Genomic DNA, 15759 nt, shown 5'->3' on the forward strand with positions numbered 1-15759 from the left:
TGAGTATGGTCTATGAGTTCTGTGTGGTCAATGCAACAAATTATCGAACCCAGCAGAGAAGTATAGAGTGCCATGGAGGGACAGACGGTGTCAGAATTGATAAAAAGTGTGGAAGCATGCCTGACCTCTAAAAACAAAACAAACCCTCTGCCATCCAGTTGATTCACAGGAATCAGCCTTGAGCTGTTGACCTTGATTCTCCTTCCTCCTTGTGAAGTTAGAGGTCAGACACAGCCCCTGCCATGCCATTTTTACAATTGGGATCAGAAGCGGGACTTGTTGGGATGACTCCAGAGGCATGAAAGCATGGGACTTTGTAAGAGAAAGAACAATGTGAGAAGTGAAATTTTTGATTCTTATGTGGTTACTTTGGTTGCTGTTACCTATAATAGCTGAAAGTCAGTGATGTTATACTGCAGCTGCAGGGAGAAAAGCCACATCTGGAGTAGCCTGGGGCAAAAGCCAGCTTGATTAAACAAGAGGATTGATAGGGGGCCCGGGTCTACTGGTTCCACCCAGCCAGAGGCCCGAGGCCATAATACATATGATCGGGAAGATAGTCAAGGGGTGGAGAAGATGAAACTGGAATGTTCTTAAAAAGGGTGATGTGTTTATTTGAATGCACTATGGATATTGAATGCTTCTCCTAAAAGCAGACTTAAATGTATGATAGAAATGAATATTGAGTCTGCCTTTAGCTAACATTTGATTGGATATGCTAAAAGGGGAACTAGGATTTGCCTGAAACAAACACAGGCTGTTCATTTCAGTGCAGTAGCCCAGTGTATACCACAGCCCCACCCTAACCCTTGGGCATCAGGAAATTTGCATTTGAAAAGACATGCAGACCCACCCAAGCTGCTGAGAGAAGGGAACTTTTGCATTTGAAGAAAAGACCTGCAGAGAGAAAAAAAAGACTGTTTTCCTTTTTGAATTTCTAGCAAGTGGTTTGCCTCTGGATATATCAAAGCAGGAAGTCAGTGCCCATCAGAAGAACCCCCTTCTAGGACTGGAAGTTAAAGGGAACTGGCTAGTAGACAGCTTGGTATGCTCACTTATGGTTACCACCTGTGTCCACTCAATGAGTGAAAGTGGAGGAGGTGCAGCAATGAAGAGATGGGCTGAGTTTGGACAAATTCCACTGGCACCCTTTGACCTAGCCCATGGAGGCTAGGGATGAGAGAGAAGGGCTGGGTGGTCTGAAGGGCAAGTTGTGTGGACTCCTAAGCCTATGGGTGGTGCCCCCTGATGAAGGGGCTGGGTGGCCTGAAGTGCAGGGAGGTGTGTGTGGACTCCCCAGCCTACAGCTGGTACCCATTGACCTAGCCCACAGAGGCTAGGGTTGAGCTGGCCAGAACCCTAGCAACTGGGTTGAAGAGAAAGATGTTTGACACCATGAGTTGGTGTACGCTACTGCAATCTGATGGCTCGCTGGACTGGACTTTGCTGATGGATGCAGATGCTCAAAGTTCCAAGCAGAACAGAAGATTCTTCGTGACCAAGGAACATGCTTGTCTCCTGGGAGTACTGGTTTGGTAGGGAGAGGCAATTTAAACATTAACTATCTAAAACAGGGGGTAGATAAAGGCATGAAGTGGCTGGTTTTCATGACCGTGCTTACATTAAATGAGGGAGACAAGGGAGGATCTCCACTGAATAGATTCCCCTTTTCTGGATAAGTCTGGGGAAGAGAGGGTGGGGAGATATTGATAGGGTTATGTGATTCAGCTGTGAGTGTTGACTGTTAACAGGGTTAATTGTGATTGTAAAGACTCCAGTTGCAGAAGCTGTGTGAAGAGTGGACGAAGGAGAAGGCACTGCTGGACTGGAGTACAGTGGCCGAGCCTAAAGTCCCTTAAAGTTTTGCTATGCTGATACCTCATGAGTCTCAGAGCAAGGGAATAATCTTGCAGTCAGGTTTTATCAGAGGCCAGAAGGAGTGAAGATGAGATGACCTTTTGGAGAACCTGACCAGATTTGATCTGGTCAAGTGGACACCTGCAGCAGACCTGAATGGCTGGTGCCTGAGTAACCTCACCCTTAGGACTCTTAGCCCTACTGAAGGACTAATTGTTAATGACTGTTTTAGACTGTAAAATGATTAGAAGGGGAAGTTGATCCTTCAAATATGACTAGAAGAGCCAGGGGTGGTCTGTGGTACAATGAATTACTTAATTTGGCCATTCTAGCTAGAGTTTGGAAGCCATAATTTTCGTAACTCCCACCAAATGACTAGGTGGGACAATGCAAATGAGGTGCCTGTGGCCCACCAAGGGGACTGGATAGCTTGCTAATAATGTAAATAAGGCACACGGTACCTTTGTGGGGGTAGGGCCATGCAAATAAGGTATACGGAACCCTAACGAGGGGATTGATCAGTTTTGTCATCCCACTAGGCTTAAAATGAGCCATCTCAGAGGCAGAAAGAAAGGATCTCAACACCACCAAGAAAGAAGAGCCAGGAGGGGTGTGTGTCCTTTGGACCTGGGATCCCTGCCCTAAGAACCTCCTAGATCCAGAAGACAGAAAGCAAGACTGTAAACACAGAAGACTGTAAGAGATGCAGTGCAAGACTGCTGTGGTGGGGCCTCCCGGCCCATGCAGCCAGAAAGCTGAGTGCTTCTGGGCACTTATGGGCAGAGCGAAAAGAGCTCTGTAACACTTGCCAGAGCAGAGCAGAGGCCAGGCCAAGGGGCCAGAGAGAAGTGTGCTTGTGGGCACAGCTGAGAAGAGCCTGTCCTGATGGAAGAACTGTATCCCAAGTATTCCAGAACCTGAATTGTAACCTGTGACTTCACTAATAAACACCTTAATTGTGAGTATGATCTATGAGTTTATGTGGCCACTGCAATGAATTATCAAACCCAACAGAGAAGTAGAGAGTATCATGGGAGGGACAGATGGTGTCAGAATTGATAAAAAGATTCAAGGGTGGAGGCATGTCTGACCTCCACCTCATAGGAATCAGCCTTGGGCTGTTGATTTTGATTCTCCTTCCCCCTTATGAAGTTAGAAGAGGTCAGACACTGCCCTTATGCCATGCTTACACCTCTGGTCTTGGATGAGAAAATGCACTGTATTCTATCTACAATGTAGACAGAAAATTTGTGGTCTCCCATATGAGCCCCAAATCAAGCCACAAGGGCTACCCAACCTGCCTCTTACCTCTAAGTGGTCAGCTCCAGGTTGAAGAAGCAGCAGGGTTTTAATTACCTGGCAATGATTGATGAATCTACCGAGTGACACTTGGGAGAACAGCTAGTTTAATAATTTCTATAAACACTTTAATCTCCCCTCCAGTTCCAGAAGTGATACATGTTCTTTGTAAACACAGAAATGCAGAACAGAGAGAGTTAAAGTCTCACCTCCTGTGGTTCTCATCCCTTCCCCATGGCACCCCACCCTGAAGAACAAAAATGTCATCTGACTGCTAACCGGTGAGACTGTCGTCTTCTTCATTAAGGCCCCACACTCACAGGTGAGAGTCTTAAAAGCAACCTCACTAACAGACCTCCTGGGCTCTGTGTGGTACAGGGAATTTGGTTCTCAAACTAGAGCATGCATCAGAATCACCCGAGGGCTTGTTAAAATACACTTCTGATTCCATAGCTCGGGGGCGGGCACTGAGAACTTGCATTTCTAACAAGTTCCTGGGAGATGCAGAGGCTGCTGTTCCAGAGGACCACACTTTGAGAACCACAGGACTGAAGGAACTGGCAAGTCCACTGCCCAACAGCAGCACCACTCACAAGAAAAAGCTAAAGGAGAATGAACAGGACACATGCTTGGGGAAACAGCAGGCCACGGAGGCCCACAAACCAGTGTGTGTTTTAACCATGTCAAGTTCGCTTACCACAGCGGCAATTTCTGCAACTGCTTTGTGGTTTAAAGCAGCCAGTACAATCGATGCGATAAAGAAAAACAAAGTGCTGAGTCCAGTGTTGACCAAGTCCTAAAGAGAAAGAAAAATAAAATAAAACCACTTAAAAAAAATCATTCCATCCTTTCCCCTAAAAGCAATTGAAAAACTCTCAAAAAGTACAATGCCCACCCTCTGCAACGGCTACACGTTCTGGTCTTGAAGCCATAAAAGGAAGGCCAACATGGTAACAGCTTATGATGCTGCTTGGTAAATCACCACAGCAAATTCCACGTTTCCGCCAGCCAAGTTACCGTGATTTAATGACTTAGAGAAATAGCAACCAAAACTGCTAACCCATAAAGGACATGCCCATCAATTACTGTTTGGAGCTCTTTTGTCCTTTTTTAAAAAATACATTCAAGTCACCTTGGTGTGGACAAAGTCCACAAGTCCAGAATGTATTGAAACTGGTAAAATCTCCTTAAAGATACCCCCTCATCCACGTGTGGCCTTGAAAGAATGCTGTTTTCATACACAGAGAACACACTTAGTTGTCTTAGTTATCTAGGGCTGCTATAATAGAAATACCACAGGTGGATGGCTGTAACAAAGAGAAATGTATTCTCTCAGAGTTTAGCAGGCTAGAATTCCAGATTCAGGGTGCCAGCTCTAGGGGAAGGCTTTCTCTCTCTGTTGGTTCTGGGGGAAGGTCCTTGTCATCAATCTTTCCCTGGTCTAGGAGCTTCTCAGCGCAGGAACCTCGGGTCCAAAGGACGCACTCTGCTCCCGGCACTGCTTTCTTGGTGGCATGAGGTCCCCCTGTCTCTCTGCTTGTTTCTCTCTTTTATATCTCAAAAGAGATTGATTTGAAACAAGACAATCTTGTAGATTAAGTCCTGCCTCATTAACATAACTACCTCTAATCCTGCCTCATTAACATCAGAGGTAGGATTTACAACACATAGGTAAATCACATCAGATGACAAAACGGTGGGCAATCACACAATACTGGGAATCATGGCCTAGTCAAACTGATACACATTCTGGGGGAAACAATTCAATCCATGACACCTAGCCAGACCTCAGACTTTCTTACGCATGGTCTGTCAAACCTCTATATTGCTAAAACCTAGAGGATTTTTTCCTGAGCTCCTTGGATACCAAATAAGATTCCATGTCTAAGGTTTCAAAGGTTTAACTCCTGCCTTGCTTGTAGAAAGAACATACAACAGTAGTTAAGAGTCACAGCCAGACTAGGGTTCTAACTAGTCAGATGACTGCACAAGCTACTTCATTTCTGTGTTACTTGGATAGCATCCCCCTCCTCCCAGCGCTGGGGATCTCCTAAACTTGCAGCAACATTGTTCAAATGTTTAAATTTTTCAAATGCTTTTAATGAGACATGTATCTACTAGCCATATATGCTTTCCAGGCTGCCACAGTCTTTCCCACTCCCTAATGCCTCATACCCAGCTACTTTTTGTTACCTGCATGGCCCCTGAAAACACCTGAGGTTGCAGCCCCTCCTTATGCTAAGAGAAGTGGAAGGTAAAGGAATAGGAGCTCAGCAATTACCTGTCCCTTCAGCTCCTTACATAAACATGTGCTTTTGGGTCTCTCTGTCAGTAATACGGGATGTAATGAGAGGTGTGAGCCTGGGCAAATGTAATAATGATTAGCACACTCTGGCCCAGAAGGCTCTAACTAAGGCCTGTCCATCATATCTGGTGCCCAACAGCTTTACTTGATTTGCACAGTGTTCAAAACAAATTTGAACAAACCAACATTTAAACACTAGAAGACTGCACATAAAAACTCAATTTCTAGCTGCTCTTGAAAAACTCTATGAGAAATCTCAAGTTTTCTGCTGGAAATCTGCTGGAGCTGAGTGGGAGACTCCTTCTCCCTCCCTACCCCGCCCCCACCTTCTCTCTTGTCCATAAAAAGCCCAGCCCCAGAGAATGAGCCACCCTACAATATGCCCCATGCTTCCATACTCTGTGCCCTAATCAGCCCTCAAGGCCCAATTGGCATCTGGCATTTTCTCTGAACTTTCCCCGACTCGCCCACGCCAGGCCTCCTGCCCAGAGGAATTCACTACCCCTTGGTCTGTGTGTTCCCATACCTCATACAACACTGGGCATATTGGGCACACACAACACATGAAAGGAGCTTGCTCTGCACTTTCAATTTCTCAAACCTGGCACAAAGCAGGTGTTCAATAAATATTTGCCCAACAGTTTGCTGATAAGACCCTTGTAAGCATGTTCAGCCAAGGGCTGTCACTGCAATCTTGCTTGGCTCTCCAACCACTGGCCTCTGTGGCTGGCTCTAGTTTCAGCTCTACCCATGGTTGAGACAAGAAAGTTTAAGACCACTCTGGACATACCTGGGCACTGATTCATGCTCAAATGGCCCCAGTAACAAAGGGACAATCATAACATTGACAACAGTGGCAGCTACAGTTTGTGGAGTTCTTACTGTGCCAATCATTTTACTTTCAGTGTCTCAGTAAATACTAACCTATTTATGATCCAAAATATCTAGAAAGCTATTATTACTCTGCTTTTATATATGAGGAAAACTGAGTCCCAGAAAGAATGAGTCATGCTAATGGACAAGGGCTCAGGGATCAGCAAATGGCCCCTCTGGGTGACACTAGACTGTTCTCAAGGCACCAGAGAACTTGGCTGGGTCCTTAGACAGGAAGAGGGCTGTGTGAGGTCATTGACAAGGAGCAGCCCAGGAGAAGAAGGAAAACCCAGGGCAGTACAGCAACACAGGAGGTGGGAGTGGAGAGCACAGCAGGAAGGACAGAGTGTTCTATAGCAGATACTGCTAAGAAGTTCAGTGGGGTGAGAGCCAAAGAGTAGCCAGAGGATCTGAGAACATGGAGGCCCCAATGACCAGAGGATTCTCAAGGATATAGTGGGAACAGAAGCCAGAGAGGAAAGATAAAGCCAGGACCGTGGGAAGGAGTGGTAGTTGTGTTTGGAGTGGGACACATAAGAGGCTTTGGGGGGCAATCAATAGCTGATAATATCCTATTGCTTGACCCAGGTGGTAGCTACCTGATCTTTACAATTCCTTATTAAACAGTACATTTACTTTTATAAACTTTTGTGAATATGCTGTATTTGACAAGATAAGGCTAGGGAAGAAAAACGAAGAGGTAGGGAGTAGAGAAGGCAAACACAGACCTCATCTTGAGGGAGGGAAGTTGGCTGAGCAGCCTTGCTGGGGAGGGGGCTGAAGGAGAAAGAGACAGGCAGGGGAGGAGGCCTGTGGTACTAATTGCAGGAAACAATGTGGAAGACATAGGTGTGTGAGCTCCTTATATACAGGGAAAAACAAATACCACAGGATAAATCCTATGAAAACAAACAAACAAACCCATTGCCATCGAGTCAATTCCAACTCATAGCAACCCTATAGCAGAGTAGAACTGCCCCACAGGGTTTCCAAAGAACAGCTGGTAGATTTGAATTGCCAACCTTTTGATTAGCAGAAAACCTCTTAACCACTACACCTGATAAGGCTCCCATAGAGTCATTAAAAAGAAAGCTGAGAGGGGCGGGTCCAAGATGGCGGACTAGGTGGACGCTACCTTGGATCTCTCTTGCAACAAAGACTCAGAAAAACAAGTGAATCGATCACATACATAACAATCTACAAACCCTGAACAACAAAAACAGATTTAGAGACGGAGAACGAACAAATACGGAGAGGCAGCGATTGTTTTCAGAGCCTGGAGCCAGCGTACCAGTCAGCAGATTTTCTGGAAAAACTAGTTTCCCAGTGATGGCTCGGAGACAGCAGTCCATATCAAACCACATAAAGAAGCAGACCATGACAGCTTCTCCAACCCCCCAAACAAAAGAATCAAAATCTTTCCCAAATGAAGATACAATCCTGGAATTATCAGATACAGAATATAAAAAACTAATTTACAGAATGCTTCAAGACATCACAAACGAAATAAGGCAAACTGCAGAAAAAGCCAAGGAACACACTGATAAAGCAGTTGAAGACTTAAAAAAGATTATTCAAGAACATAGTGGAAAAATCAATAAGTTGCAGGAATCCATAGAGAGACAGCATGTAGAAATCCAAAAGATTAACAATAAAATTACAGAATTAGACAACGCAATAGGAAGTCAGAGGAGCAGACTCGAGCAATTAGAATGCAGACTGGGACATCTGGAGGACCAGGGAATCAACACCAACATAGCTAAAAAAATATCAGATAAAAGAATTAAAAAAAAATGAAGAAACCCTAAGAATCATGTGGGACTCTATCAAGAAGGATAACCTGCGGGTGATTGGAGTCCCAGAACAGGGAGGGGGGACAGAAAACACAGAGAAAATAGTTGAAGAACTCCTGACACAAAACTTCCTTGACATCATGAAAGACGAAAGGACATCTATCCAAGATGCTCATCGAACCCCATTTAAGATTGATCCAAAAAGAAAAACACCAAGACATAATATCATCAAACTCGCCAAAACCAAAGATAAACAGAAAATTTTAAAAGCAGCCAGGGAGAAAAGAAACGTTTCCTTCAAGGGAGAATCAATAAGAATAAGTTCAGACTACTCAGCAGAAACCATGCAGGCAAGAAGGCAATGGGACAACATATACAGAGCACTGAAGGAGAAAAACTGCCAGCCAAGGATCATATATCCAGCAAAACTCTCTCTGAAATATGAAGGCGAAATTAAGATATTTACAGATAAACACAAGTTTAGAGAATTTGCAAAAACCAAACCAAAGCTACAAGAAATACTAAAGGATATTGTTTGGTCAGAAAACCAATAATATCAGATACCAGCACAACACAAGGTCACAAAACAGAACATCCTGATATCAACTCAAATAGGGAAATCACAAAAACAAACAAATTAAGATTAATTAAAAAAAAAATAAAAATAACAATACACATAACAGGGAATCATGGAAGTCAATAGGTAAAAGATCACAATAATCAAAAAGAGGGACTAAATACAGGAGGCATTGAACTCCCATATGGAGAGCGATACAAGGCGATATAGAACGATACAAGTTAGGTTTTTACTTAGAAAAATAGGGGTAAATAATAAGGTAACCACAAAAAGGTATAACAACTCCATAACTCAAGAAAAACGTAACGACTCAACTAACAAAGTCAAACACTATGAAAATGAGGATCTCACAATTTACTAAGAAAAACGTCTCAGCACAAAAAAGTATGTGCAAAAATGAAATGGCCAACAACACACATGAAAAGGCATCAAAATGACAGCACTAAAAACTTATTTATCTATAATTACGCTGAATGTAAATGGACTAAATGCACCAATAAAGAGACAGAGAGTCACGGACTGGATAAAGAAACACGATCCATCTATATGCTGCCTACAAGAGACACACCTTAGACTTAGAGACACAAACAAACTAAAACTCAAAGGATGGAAAAAAATATATCAAGCAAACAATAAGCAAAAAAGAAGAGGAGTAGCAATATTAATTTCTGACAAAATAGACTTTAGACTTAAATCCACCACAAAGGATAAAGAAGGACACTATATAATGATAAAAGGGACAATTGATCAGGAAGATATAACCATATTAAATATTTATGCACCCAATGACAGGGCTGCAAGATACATAAATCAAATTTTAACAGAATTGAAAAGTGAGATAGACACCTCCACAATTATAGTAGGAGACTTGAACACACCACTTTCGGAGAAGGACAGGACATCCAGTAAGAAGCTCAATAGAGACACGGAAGACCTACTTACAACAATCAACCAACTTGACCTCACTGACTTATACAGAACTCTCCACCCAACTGCTGCAAAGTATACTTTTTTTTCTAGCGCACATGGAACATTCTCTAGAATAGACCACATATTGGGTCATAAAACAAACCTTTGCAGTGTCCAAAACATCGAAATATTACAAAGCTTCTTCTCAGACCACAAGGCAATGAAACTAGAAATCAATAACAGAAAAACTAGGGAAAAGAAATCAAATACTTGGAAAATGAACAATACCCTCCTGAAAAAAGACTGGGTTATAGAAGACATCAAGGAGGGAATAAGGAAATTCATAGAATGCAACGAGAATGAAAATACCTCCTATCAAAACCTCTGGGACACAGCAAAAGCAGTGCTCAGAGGCCAATTTATATCGATAAATGCACACATACAAAAAGAAGAAAGAGCCAAAATCAGAGAACTGTCCCGACAACTTGAACAAATAGAAAGTGAGCAACAAAAGAATCCATCAGGCACCAGAAGAAAACAAATAATAAAAATTAGAGCTGAACTAAATGAATTAGAGAACAGAAAAACAATTGAAAGAATTAACAAAGCCAAAAGCTGGTTCTTCGAAAAAATTAAAAAAATTGATAAACCATTGGCTAGACTCACTAAAGAAATACAGGAAAGGAAACAAATAACCCGAATAAGAAACGAGAAGGACCACATCACAACAGAACCAAATGAAATTAAAAGAATCATTTCAGATTACTACGAAAAATTGTACTCTAACAAATTTGAAAACCTAGAAGAAATGGATGAATTCTTGGAAAAACACTACCTACCTAAACTAACACAATCAGAAGTAGAACAACTAAATAGACCCATAACAAAAAAAGAGATTGAAACGGTAATCAAAAAACTTTCAACAAAAAAAAGCCCTGGCCCGGATGGCTTCACTGCAGAGTTCTACCAAACTTTCAGAGAAGAGTTAACACCACTACTACCGAAGGTATTTCAAAGCATAGAAAAGGACGGAATACTACCCAACTCATTCTATGAAGCCACCATCTCCCTGATACCAAAACCAGGTAAAGACATTACAAAAAAAGAAAAGTATAGACCTATATCCCTCATGAACATAGATGCAAAAATCCCCAACAAAATTCTAGCCAATAGAATCCAACAACACATCAAAAAAATAATTCACCATGATCAAGTATGCACGGCTGGTTTAATATCAGAAAAACCATTAATGTAATCCATCACATAAATAAAACAAAAGACAAAAACCACATGATCTTATCAATTGATGCAGAAAAGGCATTTGACAAAGTCCAACACCCATTTATGATAAAAACTCTTACCAAAATAGGAATTGAAGGAAAATTCCTCAACATAATAAAGGGCATCTATGCAAAGCCAACAGCCAATATCACTCTAAATGGAGAGAACCTGAAAGCATTTCCCTTGAGAATGGGAACCAGACAAGGATGCCCTTTATCACCGCTCTTATTCAACATCGTACTTGAAGTCCTAGCCAGGGCAAGTAGGCTAGACAAAGAAATAAAGGGTATCCTGATTGGCAAGGAGGAAGTAAAGTTATCACTATTTGCAGATGACATGATCTTATACACAGAAAACCCTAAGGAATCCTCCAGAAAACTACTGAAACTAATAGAAAAGTTTGGCAGAGTCTCAGGTATAAAATAAACATACAAAAATCACTTGGATTCCTCTACATCAACAAAAAGAACACCAAAGAGGAAATAACCAAATCAATACCATTCACAGTAGCCCCCAAGAAGATAAAATACTTAGGAATAAATCTTACCGAGGATGTAAAAGACCTATACAAAGAAAACTACAAAGCTCTACTATAAGAAATTCAAAAGGACATACTTAAGTGGAAAAACATACCTTGCTCATGGATAGGAAGACTTAACATAGTAAAAATGTCTATTCTACCAAAAGCCATCTATACATATAACGCACTTCCGATCCAAATTCCAATATCATATTTTAAGGGGATAGAGAAACAAATCACCAATTTCATATGGAAGGGAAAGAAGCCCCGGATAAGCAAAGCATTACTGAAAAAGAAGAAGAAAGTGCGAGGCCTCACTCTACCTGATTTCAGAACCTATTATACAGCCACAGTAGTCAAAACAGCCTGGTACTGGTACAACAACAGGCACATAGACCAGTGGAACAGAATTGAGAACACAGATATAAATCCATCCACGTATGAGCAGCTGATATTTGACAAAGGACCAGTGTCAGTAAATTGGGGAAAAGATAGTCTTTTTAACAAATGGTGCTGGCATAACTGGATATCCATTTGCAAAAGAATGAAACAGGACCCATACCTCACACCATGCACAAAAACTAACTCCAAGTGGATCAAAGACCTAAACATAAAGACTAAAACGATAAAGATCATGGAAGAAAAAATAGGGACAACCCTAGGAACCCTAATACAAGGCATAAACAGAATACAAAACATTACCAAAAATGATGAAGAGAAACCCGATAACTGGGAGCTCCTAAAAATCAAACACCTATGCTCATCTAAAGACTTCACCAAAAGGGTAAAAAGACCACCTACAGACTGGGAAAGAATTTTCAGCTATGACATCTCAGACCAGCGCCTGATTTCTAAAAACTACATGATTCTGTCAAAACTCAATCACAAAAAGACAAACAACCCAATCAAGAAGTGGGCAAAGGATACGAACACACATTTCACTAAAGAAGATATTCAGGCAGCCAACAGATACATGAGAAAATGCTCTCGATCATTAGCCATTAGAGAAATGCAAATTAAAACTACGATGAGATTACACCTCACACCAACAAGGCTGGCATTAATCCAAAAAACACAAAATAATAAATGTTGGAGAGGCTGCGGAGAGATTGGAACTCTTATACACTGCTGCTGGGAATGTAAAATGGTACAACCACTTTGGAAATCTATCTGGCGTTATCTGAAACAGTTAGAACTACCATACAACCTAGAAATCCCACTCCTCGGAATATACCCTAGAGATATAAGAGCCTTCACACAGACAGATATATGCACACCCGTGTTTATTACAGCTCTGTTTACAACAGCAAAAAGCTGGAAGCAACCAAGGTGTCCATCAACGGATGAACGGGTAAATAAATTGTGGTATATTCACACAATGGAATACTACGCATTGATAAAGAACAGTGAGGAATCTGTGAAACATTTCATAACATGGAGGAACCTGGAAGGCATTATGCTGAGCGAAATTAGTCAGAGGCAAAAGGACAAATATTGTATAAGACCACTATTATAAGATCTTGAGAAATAGTATAAACTGAGAAGAACACATACTTTTGTGGTTACGAGGGGGGGAGAGAGGGAGGGAGGGAGGGAGAGGGTTTTTTATTGATTAATCAGTAGGTGAGAACTGCTTTGGGTGAAGGGAAAGACAACACTCAATACATGGAAGGTCAGCTCAATTGGACTGGACCAAAAGCAAAGAAGTTTCCGGGATAAAATGAATGCTTCAAAGGTCAGCAGAGCAGGGGCGGGGGTCTGGGGAAAATGGTTTGAGGGGACTTCTAAGTCAATTGGCAAAATAATTCTATTATGAAAACATTCTGCATCCCACTTTGAAATGTGGCATCTGGGGTCTTAAAGGCTAACAAGCGGCCATCTAAGACGCATCAATTGGTCTGAACCCACCTGGAGCAAAGGAAAATGAAGAACACCAAGGTCACACGACAACTAAGAGCCCAAGAGACAGAAAGGGCCACATGAACCAGAGACCTACATCATCCTGAGACCAGAAGAACTAGTTGGTGCCCGGCCACAATCGATGACTGCCCTGACAGGGAGCACAACAGAGAACCCCTGAGGGAACAGGAGATCAGTGGGATGCAGACCCCAAATTCTCATAAAAAGACCATACTTAATGGTCTGACTGAGACTAGAGGAATCACGGCGGCCATGCTCCCCAGACCCTCTGTCGGCACAGGACAGGAACCATCCCCGAAGACAACTCATCAGACATGAAAGGGACTGGTCAGCGGGTGGGAGAGAGATGCTGATGAAGAGTGAGCTAATTATATCAGGTGGACACTTGAGAGTGTGTTGGCAGCTCTTGTCTGGAGGGGGGATGGGAGGATAGAGAGAGAGGGAAGCTGGCAAAATTGTCTCCAAAGGAGAGACTGAAAGGGCTGACTCAATAGGCGAAGAGCAGGTGGGAGTACGGAGTAAGATGTATGTAAACTTATATGTGACAGACTGATTGGATTTGTAAACGTTCACTTGAAGCTTAATAAAATTTAATTAAAAAAAAAAAGCTGACATTAATACTTTGAAAATGCACCAGTGTATAAAATATGTACTTTGCATGGTCCTCCTTATTTTCCATTTGTCATCCATATTTACATAAACCTAGGCTCCTGAATGACGCACTTCTCTAAATCTACACGAATCATACCCTATTTCACTCACCAGCTGACTCTGCCAGGGAAAAAAATGCTCCTAGCACCTTGTTAGAAGAACACAGCACAACGAAGGCCACCCTTCTGTAGTGACGTGATGAGCTGGGATAGGCCTGAAGAACCCTGTCTCTTCTCCCAGAGAATAGACTCATCGGGTCCATGTAACACACACACACACCCTTTTTTTAAAACAATTTTTATTGTGCTTTAAGTGAAACTTTACAAATCAAGTCAGCCTCTCACACAAAAACCCATATACACCCTGCTACATACTCCCAATTACTCTCCCCCTAATGAGACAGCCCGCTCTCTCCCTCCACTCTGTCTTTTCATGTCCATTTCGCCAGCTTCTAACCCCCTCCACCCTCTCATCTCCCCTCCAGGCAGGAGATGCCAACATAGTCTCAAGTGTCCACCTGATCCAAGAAGCTCACTCCTCACCAGCATCCCTCTCCAACCCATTGTCCAGTCCAATCCACGTCTGAAGAGTTGGCTTCGGGAATGGTTCCTGTCCTGGGCCAACAGAAGGTCTGGGGGCCATGACCACTAGGGTCTTTCTAGTCTCAGACAGACCATTAAGTTTGGTCTTACGAGAATTTGGGGTCTGCATCCCACTGCTCTCCTGCTCCCTCAGGGGTTCTCTGTTGTGTTCCCTGTCAGGACAGTCATTGTTTGTAGCCGGGCACCATGTAGTTCTTCTGGTCTCAGGATGATGTAGTCGCTGGTTCATGTGGCCCTTTCTGTCTCTTGGGCGCTTAATCGCCTTGTGTCCTTGGTGTTCATTCTCCTTTGATCCAGGTGGGTTGAGACCAATTGATGCATCTTAGATGGCTGCTTGCTAGCGTTTAAGACCCCAGATGCCACTCTTCAAAGTGGGATGCAGAATGTTTCCTTAATAGATTTTATTATGCCAATTGACTTAGATGTCCCCTGAAACCCTGGTCCCCAGACCCCTGCCCCTACTACGCTGGCCTTCGAAGCATTCAGTTTATTCAGGAAACTTCTTTGCTTTTGGTTTAGTCCAATTGTGCTGACCTCCCCTATACTGTGTGCTGTCTTTCCCTTCACCTAAAGTGTTCTTATCTACTATTTAATTAGTGAATGCCCCCTCCCACCCTCCTTCCCTCCACCCTCTCGTAACCACAAAAGAATGTTTTCTTCTCAGTTTAAACTATTTCTCAAGTTCTTATAATAGTGGTCTTATACAATATTTGTCCTTTTGCAACTGACTAATTTCACTCAGCATAATGCCTTCCAGGTTCCTCCATGTTATGAAATGTTTCACAAATTCCTCACTGTTCTTTATCAATGCGTAGTATTCCATTGTGTGAATATACCATACTTTATTTATCCATTCATCGGTTGATGGGCACCTTGGTTGCTTCCATGTTTTTGCTATTGTAAATAGTGCTGCAATAAACATGGGTGTGCCTATATCTGTTGGTGTAAAGGCTCTTATTTCTCTAGGATGTATTCCAAGGAGTGGGATTGCTGGATCGTATGGTAGTTTTATTTCTAGCTTTTGAAGGAAGCGCCAAATCGATTTCCAAACTGGTTGTACCATTTTACATTCCCCCCAGCAGTGTAGAAGTGTTTCAATCTCTCCACAGCCTCTCCAACATTTATTATCTTATGTTTTTTGGATTAATGCCAGACTTGTTAAGAGTGAGATG

At 42.4% G+C, this 15759-nt stretch overlaps 1 protein-coding gene across 1 annotated transcript in view; it reads right to left on the reverse strand.

Annotated features, from left to right (window-relative positions):
• Nucleotides 1–15759, reverse strand: part of CMTM4 (CKLF like MARVEL transmembrane domain containing 4) — an 83100-nt gene that overhangs the window by 8069 nt on the left and 59272 nt on the right. Inside the window, exon 3 of the mRNA XM_049864720.1 lies at nt 3854–3952. Within this exon, the coding sequence (XP_049720677.1) occupies nt 3854–3952 (99 nt within the window). The remainder of the gene's footprint in view (nt 1–3853; nt 3953–15759) is intronic.

The sequence above is a fragment of the Elephas maximus genome, chromosome 21 (genome assembly GCF_024166365.1).
Source record: "Elephas maximus indicus isolate mEleMax1 chromosome 21, mEleMax1 primary haplotype, whole genome shotgun sequence".
NCBI classification, from domain to species: domain Eukaryota; kingdom Metazoa; phylum Chordata; class Mammalia; order Proboscidea; family Elephantidae; genus Elephas; species Elephas maximus.